This window comes from Priapulus caudatus, unplaced genomic scaffold, assembly GCF_000485595.1.
Source record: "Priapulus caudatus unplaced genomic scaffold, Priapulus_caudatus-5.0.1 Scaffold458, whole genome shotgun sequence".
NCBI classification, from domain to species: Eukaryota; Metazoa; Priapulida; class Priapulimorpha; order Priapulimorphida; family Priapulidae; genus Priapulus; species Priapulus caudatus.
In genome coordinates, this window is record NW_014577519.1 from 101,514 (window position 1) to 118,883 (window position 17,370).

General features: G+C 43.0%; 2 protein-coding genes across 9 annotated transcripts in view; one reads left to right on the plus strand and one right to left on the minus strand.

Moving 5' to 3' along the window:
- The window catches only part of LOC106810616 (putative thiamine transporter SLC35F3), a 48,800-nt gene extending 43,321 nt beyond the window's left edge, over positions 1-5,479 (minus strand). For 7 of the 8 annotated variants that reach the window (XR_001394041.1, XR_001394038.1, XR_001394040.1 and 4 more), the window contains exon 1: positions 4,831-5,479. Coding sequence is in view for 4 of the 8 variants with exons in the window: in XM_014814037.1 (XP_014669523.1) it covers positions 4,831-5,212 (382 nt within the window). In the remaining 4 variants the exon portion in view is untranslated. Of the gene's footprint in view, positions 1-563; positions 671-4,830 lie in introns of those variants that run through there. The other variant, XM_014814038.1, reaches the window with a different exon arrangement.
- Positions 5,480-13,816: 8,337 nt separating this feature from the next.
- The window catches only part of LOC106810614 (PH domain leucine-rich repeat-containing protein phosphatase 2-like), a 91,421-nt gene continuing 87,867 nt past the window's right edge, over positions 13,817-17,370 (plus strand). Inside the window, exons 1-3 of the mRNA XM_014814030.1 lie at positions 13,817-14,419; positions 14,661-14,795; positions 16,497-16,678. Of these exons, the coding sequence (XP_014669516.1) occupies positions 13,834-14,419; positions 14,661-14,795; positions 16,497-16,678 (903 nt within the window). The 5' untranslated portion in view covers positions 13,817-13,833. The remainder of the gene's footprint in view (positions 14,420-14,660; positions 14,796-16,496; positions 16,679-17,370) is intronic.

Sequence of the window (17,370 nt, forward strand, 5' to 3'; positions counted from 1 at the left end):
ACAAACAAATCTGTGGAACGTATCCCAGGGGTCCGCTGTATGCACTATAGGCCTATATAGTCATAGTTACCCGAAAACAGTCACCCGAAATGTAGACAAAACACACGGGCAGCTATGATATTCAGCCTAGTACATTTCAGGTGACGTCACGTGTGTACACAAAAGCCGAGCAACTGCATTTGAAAACGAAACACAAGTAGTGCTAAGACTTTGAGGAATAAATGCATAAATACCCGGTACATGGTGTAAAGTTGTGGAAGTGTTCAAAAAAGATAGGTGAGATGTCCATGCATGGAGATAAATAAGTGTTAAAAAGCCCGATCATTTTGCGTTTTGTCAGCGATTTTTCGTGGGACCTTTCGGGACCAGGTGGTGTTACGAAATCTGTGCGAAAATGTTCTATAGCCCTGCGGCAACTGTACGCGGGCTAGCCTATAGTACTAGAGAGTAGAGCTAACACTGCTACAGTGAATGATAGAGATTGACACAGTTCACTTCTGCCGTTCTGGTCAGTGGCAGATTTACGCAAATCTAAATTTTCGCTCTTAAATATTATACTGCACCTTCTTCTAAACTTGCAGGCGCGACAACAGGAACCGCTTGATAACTCCCAGAACTTGGCATTTCTCGAAATGAAAAAATCCGCACGCTCACAAACTACATTTCATTCGACGAAAACAAAGTATGGCAGCTACCATAGACCACGTGACACTCGTCACGATGTACATGGTCATGCCCATTTTTACGAGGGAGGATCGCTGTGTGGGATAGATACACATGACACATGATAGATGTGGGATGACAGATGACATGCGTCTGAAAGACTCTGAACCGAATTGCCCCGACCTGTGATTGGAGGATAAAAATAGACCCCGCCCACTGATACATGCACTGCAGGCGATGATGCCGGCGGTTGATGTATGGGTGGACGAGAGGGTAGATAGATAGTTTGTATTATATGTAGAATAGAATTAGAGATTAAAATTATATATTGATTATGTCAGTGTAATTAATCGGAGGCGGGAGGAGGAGGAAGGCGAAGAGGGACAGAGGTTGAGAGAATGAGTAAGATGAGTGCATGCATGGTTTATTGCAGAAATAAGGGATGAGAAAATGATAAAGGAAGAACAGCGATTTTTTTTTAGATTTAGATTTTAGATTTTGAAATTTATTTACGCTTTTAAGTATATTACATTGTTACATATATCACAACAAGTTGTTTTTAATAAATACAGCGAGGGAGGGCGAATTTACTATACAGTCTTCAAGTCAGCCACTTTGCTAACTATACAGTTAGTTACTTAAAGTTGATTCAAGACTTGAACCATGAATGACAATACGATTGGATAATACAAAAATATATATAAGCGCTGTTATGAAAAATAAATAAATAATAAATAAACTACATGCAAATTACCCTGAGTCCACATGAGCCTGAAGACCGCAATAGAAAATATACATATGCAGGTCCCAAATATATATGTATGTAATAGACTATCAGAAAAAAAGCGCTCACAGACGCATAGCGGAACAATAATTGACAGGGAAAGAAAAAATTAAAGCACAACAATTAAAGATCACACAACACTCTGCACAGGCAACAAATTACACACAACGAAAAGCCAACACAAAGGCCGCATCACGAAACCAGAGACTCCACAACCTGGAAAAAATCCCACAAATACAATCCATCAACTACCATCACACGTTGAAGCCGCAAAAAAAAAGAATATAAATAAAAAATATATAGAACCAATTGGACAACAGCCATTGCACATCACTCAGTACACTTGTAAACATGCAAAACAAGCAATTCACAAACCAATTAATCAAAAAAAGAAAACTGAAAAAACAGGAAACAAAACAACTGCATTACAAGGCACATGCATGCCCATAGAACAAGAAATACAATTTTATTTGAACAAAATCAAAAATATATATATAAGGAATATAGATTCTATTTATATGAACCTGAATAAGCTGTGCATGGGAGAGCAAAAAATACTTCTAGTTCAAAACAAACTGAGAACATGATCACAGATCCCGCACTGCATGCTGAACAACAAAATTCTGTACACAACACGTACACCAACTGGACAACAGCCACCGCACATCACTCATTACACTTGTAAACATGCAAACAAAACCATAACAAGCAATTCACAAACCAATTAAATAAAACAAAAAACAAAACATAACTGCGTTACAAGGGGCAATGCCCATGCAGGAAGAACAAGAAACGCAATTTGCATTGTTATCATAACCAAAAATATAAGAAAAAAAGAAGAAGATTCTATTTATATGAACCTGATTAAGCTGTGCTTATTCTTATTTGGATATGAGAGTATCTCTGTAGGCTTTAACAAAGGTTTTGAAAGTCAATGTCTTTATGCTTGAAGGAAGTGTAGCCCATAATTTGACACCTCAAAAATTATGAGAGTGAATTATCACAGCGAAAAAGAGTGAACGGGGAGAATAAGATATGGCTGTGGGAAGGAGAAAGGAAGAGAACGAATGATCGACTAAGAGAACCTAGTATTAGGATCGTTGACTTCAGGGGTGACTAGGAGAAGGGAGGACAATATGAAGGGTGATAGAAGGTGAGTAACGACGACGACGAAACGGAGGAAGAAGAATAAGAATAAGAAGAAAAGACGAGGAATAAGAAGAGGAGGAGTAGGACGAGGAGGAGTTTGAAAACACAACAGAGTAATTCAAGTAGGAGAGAGAAGTGGAGGGAGGGAGAGCAATGCAGGGTTAAAAAAGAAAGAGACAGGCAAGCGGGTGGACGGACGGATGGAAGAAACGGCAGCCATATACGTCCACGTACGCGCATGCACGCACGCGAGCGTGCATACCGAATGCTGAATGTAGGTAGGCCTAATCTAAATCATTGGGGAGTTCACACCGTCAAGTACCGTACACATAAACCCCCAAACACACTGTTCTTCGATTCCCTGCTTTCTGCGCTCTGTTCTCGCTGTTCTAGATTATCGATTATCGATTCCCCCGATACTATAATCCTTCCTTCGGTGGCGTTTCCAGAATTCACATCAGCTAATACGATGAGACGCCAATTTGTTGCAATGTTGCTCGAACGAAGCATGAAACTCGAATTTGCCAATAAGAGGAAATCGGTGTAAGGTTGAGCATACGTACACGTTATTCTCTCGCGCTATAATCGGCGAGAGGTCAACGTGCGTGCGCCTGCTGCAGTCCACCTTGTGCAGTTTCACGGTCATGGCGTCAGTGAGAGGTAATCGGCAACCTTTCCAATAATACTTACGTGTCCGCCACACTGCTATACGATTACATGGTCTCTCGTTACAAAGCTCTACTGCTCTGTCCCGTTTTTCACACGGATACTAAAATCTAATCGCGAATTGCAGTTAAAGCTCTCTGCCCTCAGGATATTCGATATAGAATGGCAACACTCAGTAAAGCAGACAAAATGAAAATGATAGTACTAGTATACGTTCAAGTTCTCGATTAGTGTAACTTCTTCAACAAGGCAGGATTATAGAGTCGTCATGTAACATGTTCACCTGCGTACATTATCCTGCGTTCACTTCCATGAAATGCGGAATCAGGCCTACTTGTATGTCTGGTCAAGATAGATTATTCGCATTGATCGGAGTACAATCATGCGTCTTTGCCGTTCGTTATACGTCATTCGTGCTGGGGATATATATACTTTATCGTCAACTTTGGGCGGCTACAGATATTTGCCGGCATGTCAATCTGCATGCGTTTATGCACATGGCAACGTCGAATAGCTCGCTACCAGGGTATTCTCCTACAGCAAAAATTACAACACTAGTATGTATGATACTCTAGCGATTTATTTTTAGTACAACGCATGCTGATCGATCACCTATCTCCTCTGCTTCCGGCGTAAAAGCAATTAGAGATAGGTACGAGTATAACCCTACTCTATTGTCCGACAGTGTCACGTGACCCGCACCGGATTGCGTCATCAATCGCAATCATGGCTGTTTATCTTCTTCGTGTCAGCTCCTTCCTGTGCCAGCTCCTTTACTTCTTGTGTCAGCTTTCCACGGCTACCGCCCCCTTTCCGTATCAGCTTGGTCTTAGAGTCACCTCCTCCCGCCTCATCTTTCTCCTGGTGTCACTCTCTGTTCCGCTGTTACTTTCTCTCTTCATCTGTACTATCACATGCACTCGGATCACCTTTGAAGTTTCTCCTGCTATAACTAGCGTCCCCGTGCCACTCTTGTTTTCCTATAGAAGTACCCCGCGCGCATCACATTATAAATTATGTTCCTCTGGTGTCATGTCAAACGGACAAGCGTATATTGTAAACAGATCTATGACAGTTGCGTGACCGGTCCGACAACCGTTGACGTTACACTGTCAATCCTGGTTGTCATTGTTGTTTTTCTACAGCCCTTAGTTTACGTGATCATATGTCATGAGAATCTCTTTTACGATGTATGCTTACCTTTAAATGTATGTTCTTCGCGATCTGATTAGAAATTGTCCTAAATAAATCGTAGTACTCACGCTATAAGTCGTAGCGGAATAATCCACGCCTTACCTTTAAACCGACGCATGCAGTTCACAGCTGCGCAAATATCTAAGGTAAACCTTTATCTGTCTAAAACCGACTAATGTCTCACAAAACCTCGCTCAGCGTCACGATATTTACGATTACACGCGTATATAGCGCATGCAAGGAGATAAATAAATATACGATGCTGACACGCAAGTGCCACCACGGGAATTATGTGTGCCACGTAGGTCGCGATACAAATATACATGACAACTATATAATAACACACGAAAAAAATCAATAAAGTAATCACGTACCCCAAGCATCGTCGTTACTGTTATCTCTCGTAGTGCAGCGGCTGGCAGCGGTCGACGGCCGTGTAGCCCTGGCTCCGGCTGGAATGATCCCGCTATCCAGGTCGGCGTCGCTGACGGGAGTGACGGTGCCGCGGACGGGCGTTAGCGAGCGCACCCAGGAAGGAGGGTCTCCCATACTGTAATCCCCCTTCTCAACTTTCTCTTCCCTCGGTGAGATAGGACTGTTTTTACTGCGGGGGCTCGTGCTGGGACTATTCGCGCCACTAAAGATACCATGTCGGGGACCATGATGATGATGTTGTGAGTGGGGATGAGGATGATGATGATGACTGTCGCGTTGGGCGAAGTTTCGAACGGTTGTCACTATTGGCGTGCTAAACATGATTGCAAACTTTCTCACTAGGTGGAACGCGTAGTGTCTGGCGTGAAGCTATTGAATTCGGCGTGAAAATGCATGTGCTCTTACATGCACGTCACAACACAATAGTGATTGTCGGTAAAACAGTGTTTCTTGTGATATCCACTCAGTAGAAGAACAGACGAAATCATGCTTTCCGTATATCCACAAATGGTGCGATGCGGTGTTATTTATGCAGCCGCGGTAACAGAATCCTACCCGTTATTGTGCGAGTTCATCGCTGGCTACTATATCGATGGTGCAGCGGCGTCACAGTGTACAGACAGACCACACAGTGACGCAGCGATCTCTAACGTGGGTTGCATGACATTGTGCAAGTGCAATCCGTGTGGGATTATGGCTTCGCTGCTGCTACTAACAAACGCACGGCATATTGTAAGCCAGATTGTCGTGTTCAGTTGCCAAAGAAACACTTTGATGGAGCAAGTTTCATGCGCGAAGCACGAACGTGACGTTTTAATTGCTTAATTAGTTTCGGCAGCGCCGCGCGTACATACGTACAGGCGGGGAGCTGTCGGCTATAAGCAATGAGTGTGACATCGATGCAAGTCGATCTCTTACTATATCTTTACGCGTTTACCTCGCGCGTATACGTGCATCCTTCCTTACCTGATGGGTACAAGTATGCTACGCAGATGTTATGCGTTCATCCCAACCGCAGACGCCTGCCGTGACGCGACAATCTGCGCGTGTGTCGTCGACGCTTGCTCTGAGGCACACGGAGGTCGCCTGCAGACAGGGCGCGCGCGTACGTTCTGCGCATCCTGTTGTGAATTTCACGCGCCAATTAAAAGCTCTGGCGACAAATTAGCGATCACGTAAGATGACCGGCACGCGTCACGCCGCGCGTGCGACGTATTGGTCGTCTGTGTCGGCGCACTGTGCGCGGACGACCGTCTCTCTAGAGCTGTCGGCAGACGCACGTCTGCCTACTCCGCCCTCGCCGCACGTGTTGTGAAATCGCCCCCTAGGTGATGATGGCTTGCGGAGGTGTCGTACGGCAGGCCGCATGATTACCTTCCGTGTTGCTTCCTTTCAGACGACGAATTCCCGATAACTTCATCCGACGATTAAGCGCACTGTGCCGCCGATGGCCGTCTTTCTTCTGCCTTCTATACGCAAGCACGTATAAGCTCGCGGGTGAGGCATACACACGAGAAGCGTCGGCGTAAGGCGCGCCGCCCACGGCTGCTGTTTGCAGTAGGTTCGTGCATTAGGTATACGTACCCGCTAATGGTGTCATACGAGCCGGAGACAAACACATGTCCGCTCGGCTTCACACTCGAAATGAGAACAACGGCGCCACTCTGCGGAGGGAAGCCGAAGTGCCCATGCATGCAGCGGCTGGACACCGTGTCACTACGAATAACATCTTATAATCACATATATGCATTCGCGCCGCGGCTGCTGCAAGAGTACGGCAGGCGAGCTACCTGTTTGTGCTCGAGCGGCGGCTGTGTGCGACCGCAGCTCACAGCATTCGAGCCGTTATTAGACGACGCAGCTTTACGCATGCTCCGTGTACGACGAGTTTGCCCACAGCAACGGGCGCAACGCACGGACTTTGGGGAAGAATCGGAGCGTGACTGAGAGTGGCCTAATGTAGCAGTGGACAATAATCGTTCAAGCGCTGGGTTTGCAGACATTTTAATTTCTAGAGTTATTTCACGTTGCCAATGTGACCATTAATGCGTCCTGTCTGCGGAACGTTCCATCCGTTTATACGTAAGGTCGGTCGTGTTATCTCTGACGACATATTTATAAATATTAATGCAATATAATATATAATATATAATATATATATAATATATATATACTATATACTATATATTATAGCTATTTACAATTGCAATACGACGTACGCGCGCCTTATAAAATTTTGTTACTATAATCACAATGTCTTCGTTAAGACCTCACGCACGGGTCTTCTTTAACTATTCGTGGGTCTTCACATGCAGGTTCCCTTTCCCGGTGGCTTTGAGATTTATGCTTAACTGCTTGCGTTACTGGATGGTTCTAAGGTGTGCCCGACCAAAACCCATATCTTCTGCGTTTTTTTTTATTGACCCGCTCTCGGAGGTCTTCGTTTCGAGCAATAAAAGTACATTATATAACAGGTTTAACTATAAAGAAAATACTCGGCTTGAAAAGGGAAAACTGTAAAAGTGTCTATTATGGTTCAAAGTAAATAAAACTCGAAAATTGGCTTTCGCCGCGATTTCAAATAGTGACGTGGAAATAGGCCGAATAAACACATTTATTCCCCCAAAAAAACTTTATACGCGACAGTCTTATCAAGGTATTAGCAACTTTAAAACGCTATTTATGGCATGCGTCTCGATATCTGTAAATCAAAAGGGCCAACATTTAGGAAACAGGATGCCCTGTGGAATTGCAATATGTCCATTTAAACACATGTATACGGATTTATACGTGCAAAGTCAAAAATTATTATTTTCAAAGAATTATTTGGAAATATGATTTTTATCGATTATTAACTTGCCCCACATTGTTCGACTTGTGAGAACCGCAGAGTTCTTAATTCTATTACTCAGGATAAATGCTATATATTTGCAGTGTGCTAAAATAAACTCTCCGTCGTATTATATTTGTAGTTACGTTTTTGTCGATCACCACAAATTATTTTTACACACGGTGCGGTTAAGCAGCCACAGTCTGTGTTCGTTCTCAGAGAAGGTCCTACAGAGGGCGGTTAACGACCACAGCACACGCGGCGAATTTCTTTTAAAGCAACCGCGGCATGACGTTATAGGCTCTACGTTCTAGGCTCTACGTTCTCGGCTCTACGTTCTACGGCTCTACGTTCTAGGCTCTACTCATAGGGCTTACGCGCCCATGCGTCCGCCACACACACACACACGCGCGCGCACGCACACACACACACGCACACGCACACGCACACGCAACCACACACACACACACACACACACCAGATTTCCATTGCAATCTCACACGTTAAGCCGTCACGCTTCCCAGATTCTCCTCCGTGGGAAAGCTCCTGCAGCGTGTTACCTTCTAGCAGGTTAGAACGCCATGAGCAAGGATAATAGCCGTGAATTGGCGTTCCATACCTGTACTGCATGACAGTTGATAACGATGAGAGTTTGAAAACACCCAGCTTCGGAAATCCACGAAGGCCCGCCTCGGCAGGGAGCTGAGTGTTAAGAAGTTCCGTTGCCTTTCGCCCAGCGCTACCCACAGGTACTTGAAACGTTTAAAAAAGGTAAATAAACACGAAATGTATTTACTAATCTAACTCTATATTCTTGTTGTTTGTGCACAGCGGCGTGCGTGCGGTGTACTCATGTGTTGCAGAGGAGCATTTGAATGGCATTTACAGTAAATTACCGGTAATAATAGGCGAAAGAGAGTAGAGAAACATTAAGACTTTGGTAGTAAATACATCTCGTGTTTATTTAACTTTTTTTATTATTGAGACGTTCCAAGTGCCTGTGGCGCTGCCCGTGGGATGAGGGCATGCAGGCGAGGTGCTTTCATAAGCACGGGCGTTGTTATTAAAACAAACTTTGGTTTGTCAAATCAAAATCAAATCTTAAAAATCAAATCAGAGACGACTGGGTTGCATTACTATTGGCTTGCTTACACACAACCGTCCTCGTAGAGCCTATGTTTCTACCGGCCCGATGTCTCTCTGTGTGAGGTAGAGCGGACGCAGACCGGAGAATTAGCCTGCGTGTTCGTGGTCCTATACCACTATAGAAACCTAAACGATTCGATGAGGATTGTGAGCAAGCCTATAGCACTTATCTATAATAGTAAAATAGTACTTCTAACTTCGTTGTGCTCGAAGCAGCCACACGCCACGTCACAAGCCCATAGTCCCATCAAATCAAATCAACAGCAGTCTGCGATGCAACGCACCCATATATGTGATGGCCTATAGTCACTCCTATAGATCCATCCGCTAGTAAAAATAAAGTGCAACTCATTTCTACCTAGCTACTAGCCAAATGCCGTACAACATTCCTTTCTTCACCCTCGAAAAATTCATTTATCCTAAATATAGTACTGTTGTGGTGCATGTCTTTAATGAATCGGAAGAAATAAGCAGCAGAAGAACATTTGCGATACGCGACATCTATTTGTGCCAAGAATTGTCAAAATCTATATGGATAAAAATGTGGGTTTGTTTGTTTGTTGTGTTTTTTGTTTTGTTTGTTTTGTTGTTGTTGTTTGTTTGTTCATTGTGAACAACTAAGCAACTAAACGGACAAACTTCATCGTAAAACACAGATATGGCGCCGTAGTTTTGCTTATTAAATGTTGATGCTGTATAGTTTTGCTAAGCCATGGTAAATATCAACGATGTATAGCCGCCGTGATTCGTGGCATATGGCACATGTGACGCAGTCTACAGCCCTTTTAACGGATTCCGAGCTTCGACTGTTCATACGTGTTATCGGTTATAGTTAGCCAGCGTGCATTCTACACACGGATAAATGCACAAACCTCTCCATCCCGATTTGTGCCCGTGTGTGATATGTGATGAACCCCTTTGTAGCTATATGGTGACAGGACTGGAACGCCGAGTTAGGCTATACGTACGCAAGATGCTTAGAGTAGAATCCTTAAGGAAAAGATTGACCAGTTTTGATACAAGTTGATGGCTGGAGTAATTAAGAATTCATTCCAGTATCACGGGCGTTCATTGGAAGCTTACGAATAGTCTAAAAAGCCTTTAAATTAATTACACGAGTATAGACAATGTGAACAATAAATTATGGCAGATATAAACGGCAATACAATACAACCTTACGGCAAAACTTAGAAAAACTACTTTCGTCTGGTCATATGCTGCTAATTTCAAGAAAGTGAATATCGTGCTATGCCTTAGTCATATCACATATAACTTATACCATTGCCTTATATCATAGCATCATACGTAACTAATTTCGTATATATAAATAAGCGTATCATTATCTTAGATCATTTTATATCATAACACTATATATAACTCATTTCGTATAAAAATAAATATGAGTATTATTCTGTTAGATCAATTTATATCATAACACTATATATAACTCATGTTGTATATAAATAAATATGCGTTTAGGTCTATCATCGCGAATCCTCGTTTTTCGTAAATTGTCTCGTGGTTTGAATAACATCGACATCCACCTCGTACGTCGGACATAAAAATTCCCATAATATAAATCGTCACTTGATCGCTTATCGCGTAATGTGTAGACATTAGTGTCACGCAATGTCTGGCTACCGGGATATAACTAACTAACGCAATAGATAACGTGAGCTCGGCAAATACGGACGATATTGAAGCTAAACAAATTATGTAATGTTGCGAAATTCGTGGCTATGTATTGAATAATAATAGATAATCTATTAATAATATTTAATAATGCATAATAATACATGCAATCAGTAGTGAATAATAATATATAATCTATTAATAATAATAATTAATAATTAATAATAATAATTAATAATTAATAATAATAATTAATAATTAATAATAATAATTTATTATTAATCATTCCTGATGCAATTATATGATGAAACTTATCGTTTTATTTCGTTTGCGGCCGGGTGATCCTGCCGCTTCATTGTGCACGTGGGTTTTAATTATGTCAAAGACTGTATGCAATTTTTACGGTCTCATATCAAGTGCAGCTTTTTACGGGGATGTATAAGGTCTCTGATTATGCTAGCTGCCCTCGACGCGGTTATGGAGATAAAAGGATTTGAAATTCTGAATGCCATTTTTCTGCGCGCATTCGTGGTACCCATCGGTAAATTTGCGTAATCATTATGAAAAGCATATCAGCATACTGCGGCGCCTTTGTGTAACTTTCGCGAGAAACTTAATCACGTAACTTTAATCCCATCATGTTGAAAGAGCTACTTTGCTCTTTACCGAGTGTATACGTTCACTTTGATTGGACTCCAGCTGGGGCTGAGCGAGTTCGTTGGAGCACGAGTAGTCAGAACCAACGGAATATAATATGCGATAGCAATCATTCTATGCACAGCGTTCCGAGAAAACATCGCTAATGAAAAGGATTTAAATCCGATGAGTATATAGGTGATCGCGGTTCGAGAGGATCTAGGCATCCTCACCCACCGATTAAATTATTCGATCGGCTGATGGTTCTATGGCGATTTCTCAGCCGAAGGTTGCTCAGTAGACACGTGAATGCGTGTGTGCGTTCGTGCATGTGAAGCGTTGCATGTGCTCCAAGTTTTTCCCACCTCGTCTGATATTTCATCGTCATTGATGTGAACCTGCAGAATTCGTACTCTTCATAAAAGATAATGATGATGATTGATAATAAATTGCTGTGAGATTTCGCGCGCAGAGCTTCATATACAGTAATACCCCACATTACATAAGTAATGCGCTCCGGAAAAAACGCATCGTTAATGTTTGTAAGGTGAATCACGTTTTGCTATTGGCGCCATTATAGAAACGCCGATGCGTTCCAGAGAAAATCCTTCAACTAAAATAGTCACTAGAATGACAAATATGAATGCAAGAAATTTTTTACGCGTATATTGATTATTTACTGATGTAACATATTATCATGATAATACTGGGAGGGGAATAAGAGTTCAAAATTAGATTTACGGGGAGGGAGAGGGAGGCGCACTATTACTAGCTGACAGGGGTGGCACCAAAGGTTGTAATCTGACAAAGCGGTATGTTATTCGTATCAAAGATGATCCGCCAGACGCGGCATACATTCAATTTGCGGCGACTGAACAGGCCACGTTGTGAGTAAAAAACCCCAGCCATCCATTTCAAAGAAATTACACGAGAGTGAATATTCGTTACGTATCGCGAGTAAAGTGGTTATAATTCACAAATTACGTATAAGGGAATTTGCGTAATCAGGGTTGTCGTAACGCGCGGTATTATTACATGTGCAACCTCAAAGCAAAGGTCAATCCCTTAGCTTTAAAGGGAAGTGCTGAACACCCATTTGTACTAACAAATACAAGGAATGTGTAGAAACCAGTCAATTAACTCAGGCTAATTTACCTACAAATTACGGCAAGCACAGCGCGCGGGGAGCAGCCGTGTTTGTAAAACAAGCGGTACAGCTTAAAGGCGCGTCCGCGGCGTTAGGGTTCACTGCGTACCATCAAGAGCTAATAATACCTAAGGGATTATTAGCTCTTGGTACCATGCGTAGGTCTCAGGCACAGCTGATCTTCGCAATGACAATTGAATACACAATCGCGTAATCGGTTACCTCTACAATTGAATGATCAACCGATTATCGATTAAAACCGATAAGAAGGAACCATCATAAAAAGTGAAGAATAAGTTTATTTATTCCAGCTGTTCGTAGGTTTTTGTATGCCATACGCTAGTGCATATCCGTGCTAGTCCAAATAATGTATCCAGGAAAAAAAGTCCAAAAAAATGTACCATAATAATCAATTTAGGTACGAAACTGGATGGATTTCTCGATAGAAAATGATAATAAACGAAGTTTTACGCATCTAAAATCAAAATTTTCCCCAATAAAAAATCGAGGCATAGCCCATAGATTTTAGATAATAAAATCGTTTCTGTAAGACTGGTGAGCAAATGTCGAGCAAGGTACGAAACTGGATGGATTCCTCGATAGAAAATGATAATAAAAGAAGTTTTTACGCATCTGAAATCTAAATTTTCCCTAATAAAAAATCGAGGCATAGCCCTTAGATTTTAGATAATAAAATCGTTTTTGTAAGACTGGTGAGCAAATGTCGACACGCGTCGTCTGATACAATGGTATGAACGCGGGGACAGCTCCTTAGAGCTTTAGGTTCTCGTTACGATGTCAGCTTCACTTTCATATTGTATTTTGTTTAGTCTATAGCGGCTACGTCTTTGTGTAGAACTTGGATAAGTCTGGAGAACGTCGACGGTGCGGAGTGATCAGTGGCGGCGCTAGTGTCGATACGCATTCGTCCGCAACTGAAGAAATCTCCACCAAGCCGCCCGAGCGTATCGCGTAACAGGTTATGTGCCATCCACAACTTTCACGGAGTTACCAGTCAGCTAGCTGTAGGACACGGAGGTGTGCTAGTGCGCTGGAGCGTGCGTTAGCTTAGGCGGATGTGCTGTGATAGCTTGCTGCTGGCCGTGGATACTTTATCAGAACCAAAACAGGATTTCAACTCTCTCAGTGCCGTGCCGCGACGACGTCTCTAGCGTTTGTCTAGACCCTGTCACCCCGTGTTGGCGTGTCCGCGTGTGAAGGCACAGTATAGTGACTAGAGTCGCGGATATCTACACTCAAACAACAACGAACTCATAACTAATCCGAGCTTGTTGTACGAGAGTCACAGCATGCCAGCGTGGCGGTTATGCTGAGTCGTGCTAGTGTAAAGTACTAAACCGGTGGTCGCTACTGCTATGCTCCTACCTACATAACCTATTCTAGCTCCTCCTAACTATACCTAAATCTGTCTAATTTGCGTGACGACCACTCGTACGATCCAGTACATCCTTTACCGTACTGCACGCAGGGAGAGAGCGCGCGCCTCTTGTGAACATGTACGTGCGAGTTACACGGTAAAACCTTACGAGCATGGATAAGTTCGGACGAGAGACGATCCGCTCAAACTACTCGGTGGCGAGCTACACGGCGAAGACGCAGAACTGGTGGAAGGAATTCATGGACGTCGACACGCGGAACCGCAGCTCTGGCGGCCGCTCTCCCGCGCAGCGCATGCTGTTCGACGATGACGATAGCTGCGACGTCAGCGAGAGTCACTCGGACGACAGGGACCGGTCACCGGTGGCGAGCAGCAGCAGCTCGTCGTCCTTCTCGCGCTCGCAGCCGCCGGAGAAGCTGCTGGAGATGGATGGCTGGCTGGGCGACACGAACCACGGCTTCATGCGCGTCTACGATCCAAACTCGCACGCGATGAAGTCGCGCTGTCTGCCCTGCTCGCTCGGCACCACGTGCCATCAGATCTGCCTAAAGCTAGGCATTCAGAGCAACGCGCTGCATCTGCAGTACAACGGCGACGTAATACGTCGGCTGGAGCCGTACGACCACCCGCTGGCGCTGCAGAACGAGTACCTGTCGAAGATAGGCTACTCAGACATCTGCAGAATACAGGAGGTCGGACAGAGCAAGGAGCTCGGCTACCTCATACGGTTTTACGCCGGTACGTCGCGAGCAAAATCCGTGCATGATAATATACGTGATGATTAAATTTTAAAGTTGCATTCAAACACACAGCACTGCTTCCGACCAAGTCAATAATCTCGTCAACTATTGGCGGATGGGCGACCTCCAGGGGATATGAAGAGTGAATGATATTGTTCAATTATTCGTAGAACTCCAGGCATAAGTCGTGTAAGTTCATTTTTGCTCATGTATCTCTCCATTTCATATCACCACGACAGGAAAACCTATTCAGGACGGCACATTCTCAAGACGCATGCTGTCGGCCCAGCTATACGTCAGAAAGGGCAAGGTGTTCCATCAATGGGTCAAACGGCTGGTTGTCGTCTCTGGAACCAGAGTCCTTATATATCCAGGTACATGTTGCCTAATCATGTCCGTGTATAATATCCCTTGTTAAATGTCGTAGGGAAATTCCATATTGAAGTGCGGAGGATTAATCTGAAATTAGATAAAATCGGTACAGCTAAATCAGACAACATTTTCATTTTTTTGTCTACTAATTGTATTGTCTACGACTAATTTGTTTGACTAAGAGTGTAATTGAATTAACAAATGAAGGCTTTGTTAACACGTTTTAAATGTAGCAGTATATTGTAGGACTATCGCGCCTAGATTGCGCTTTTTGAGACGTTTACTGAAATGTGCAGGAAATGACCGGTGCTTACACATCGTTACTATAGGTAAAAGTCGACACCTAGAACTGTATCTAGAGCACATTGATGTATTGAGCACCAATCTAGTCTCTAGAAAACGCAGATCTTAAAGGTGTCATTGCCTTACCTAAATGATGTTTGCATTACAGTCGTAGGCAGTAAATGCACGTGTCCATGACGACTAGCGGACAAGCCAATTTCTAGTTGTCCGGACTAATTGTGCAAACTGGTTTTTTGATACAAGTATACGAGTTTGGATAATTTCTGAATGTGATTTCGTACCCTGTTATTTGCCTGGAGCTACACAGGATGTTGAGTCAGGTGTGCGGATAGTTGAGAGCGAAAGGAAAATACCCATGCCACAAATAGATGACTGTTTCCAACGTAAACAAATATCAAGGATTGAGTTAATCTATAGTATTAAGTATCTTAATTAATAAATAAGTAAATTAATAAAAATTAAAATAATATCCAAGCGCATAGAGAGGTTTGTACATATACATCTTTACGATCTTTTCGTATCGTTTTTAGACCTTTCAGATATCTTTAGAAGGTATATTATCCTGGCTGAATGTATCCTCTAATCTATATATGTGGCAATATGCTGCTCTAAACGTGTTCATGCGTATATTGAATGAACTGGCAAAACCCTTAATGAAACTGAATTGTACATTTGTTAACTGCACGCGTACAGTTGCACTGAGTGCACTGCATGCATACACTCACGTTAGTGCCCGCGTGTGTGCTGCTCAATATGTAGCGGCCCGTTTATAGATGTATGCCACAGGTCAATGCCACTGGGATGTGTGTGTATACGTCTACACAGCATGGGCTTGTGTCCCCGAGCTCGCGTGCAGTTCTTGCTGAATGATACACTCTACCTAGCTATTGTTGGCTCTGTTTTACGAAGTATGTAAGAAAACAGCCATAGGGTATAGCAGCTATGGCACACATGATATCAAAATTCATGCTGTTGTCGTGTAAAATTAGATATATATATATATCTGCATTGCCGGGGGATACGAATCAACGTAATAAAATAGATTTTAAATGCGAGGATGAGAAATGAACTCTATTAACTATGATTTAATGCAGTTTGCCGACAGTTCTGATGTACGAGTAGAACTAAAAACCCATCAATTAAAATAACCATGGCCTATTCTGTTGTTTAACATTACAGGAAAAGAACTCACACTTTCAATTTCGCGTTTGATTTTTGTCGACATTGACGTGTTATTAAGCACTAATTTGACATTTATTGTCCGTTCATCTATCAAAACACTGTCAAAACAATTTTATTAAAACAAGTTAAAGATTTAAGGGCGACACGAACAAATATTCAAAATTACTTAGTGGTAGTGCTGCATATCATTATGCTAATGAATTTTTATTTCTCACCAGGAGCAGAGAAAAAGGGCACGCCACAGGCACTATTGCTGGCGAAGGGTAGGGTGGAAGAAGTGAAATTCAAGAACCATAGCCGTTGTCTGAGGCTTACATCTGCTCTGCAGGCGGGTCGCACCATCTACCTGTCGTTTCCCAACGACTCGGACCTGTCTAAATGGCTTCGCAAAATTACAAAGGTGCGTTGGACATCTTGGATGCAGTGTGTGGTTGAGCAGTGGATAGTTTCTAGGTTACGTTTATTACGCGTAGCGGCGGCAAATTAGATCAACTTCGATACAGTGACTATCGGCTCTCATGGTGACCATTCCCACACGCGTGGACGTGCACATATACACACACACGCACACACGCGCGCACCTACACATACACGGGTGCGTACACAGGTATTAAAATGTTGTCATATGATGGTGCAATATTTGCAGGAAATATGATGCTCTCATGAAGAGTTGTAGTGTTTTGTTCAGCACGCGAGCAGCAGCTGCTCTGATGGAAAGTCGATTATGTCATTTCGTTGGCCATCTTTCCGTTGATAGTAGCTTTTGTTGCACAAGCTCAGTAAATTCCCCGCTGTGAGCCACCTCATGACGCAGCACGATGAGTGTCCGCCGTCATCAGAAACCATATACGCTATCTGCTCTCATTGGAGAAATTTGTATATTAGCCTTCGTCTTAGTCTTCGATATTAGCCTTCGTTCTGAACGTAAAATATGAGCAAATGTCAACATTTGTTGCCGTCAGTATCAGGAAATGGCATTGTTGATGCTACTACTCGTTGTATCTTTGCTACATGGTGTGCTTGATGGTGTAAGTCGTGTGTGTGTGTATGTGTGTGTGTGTGTATGTGTGTGTGTGTGTATGTGTGTGTGTG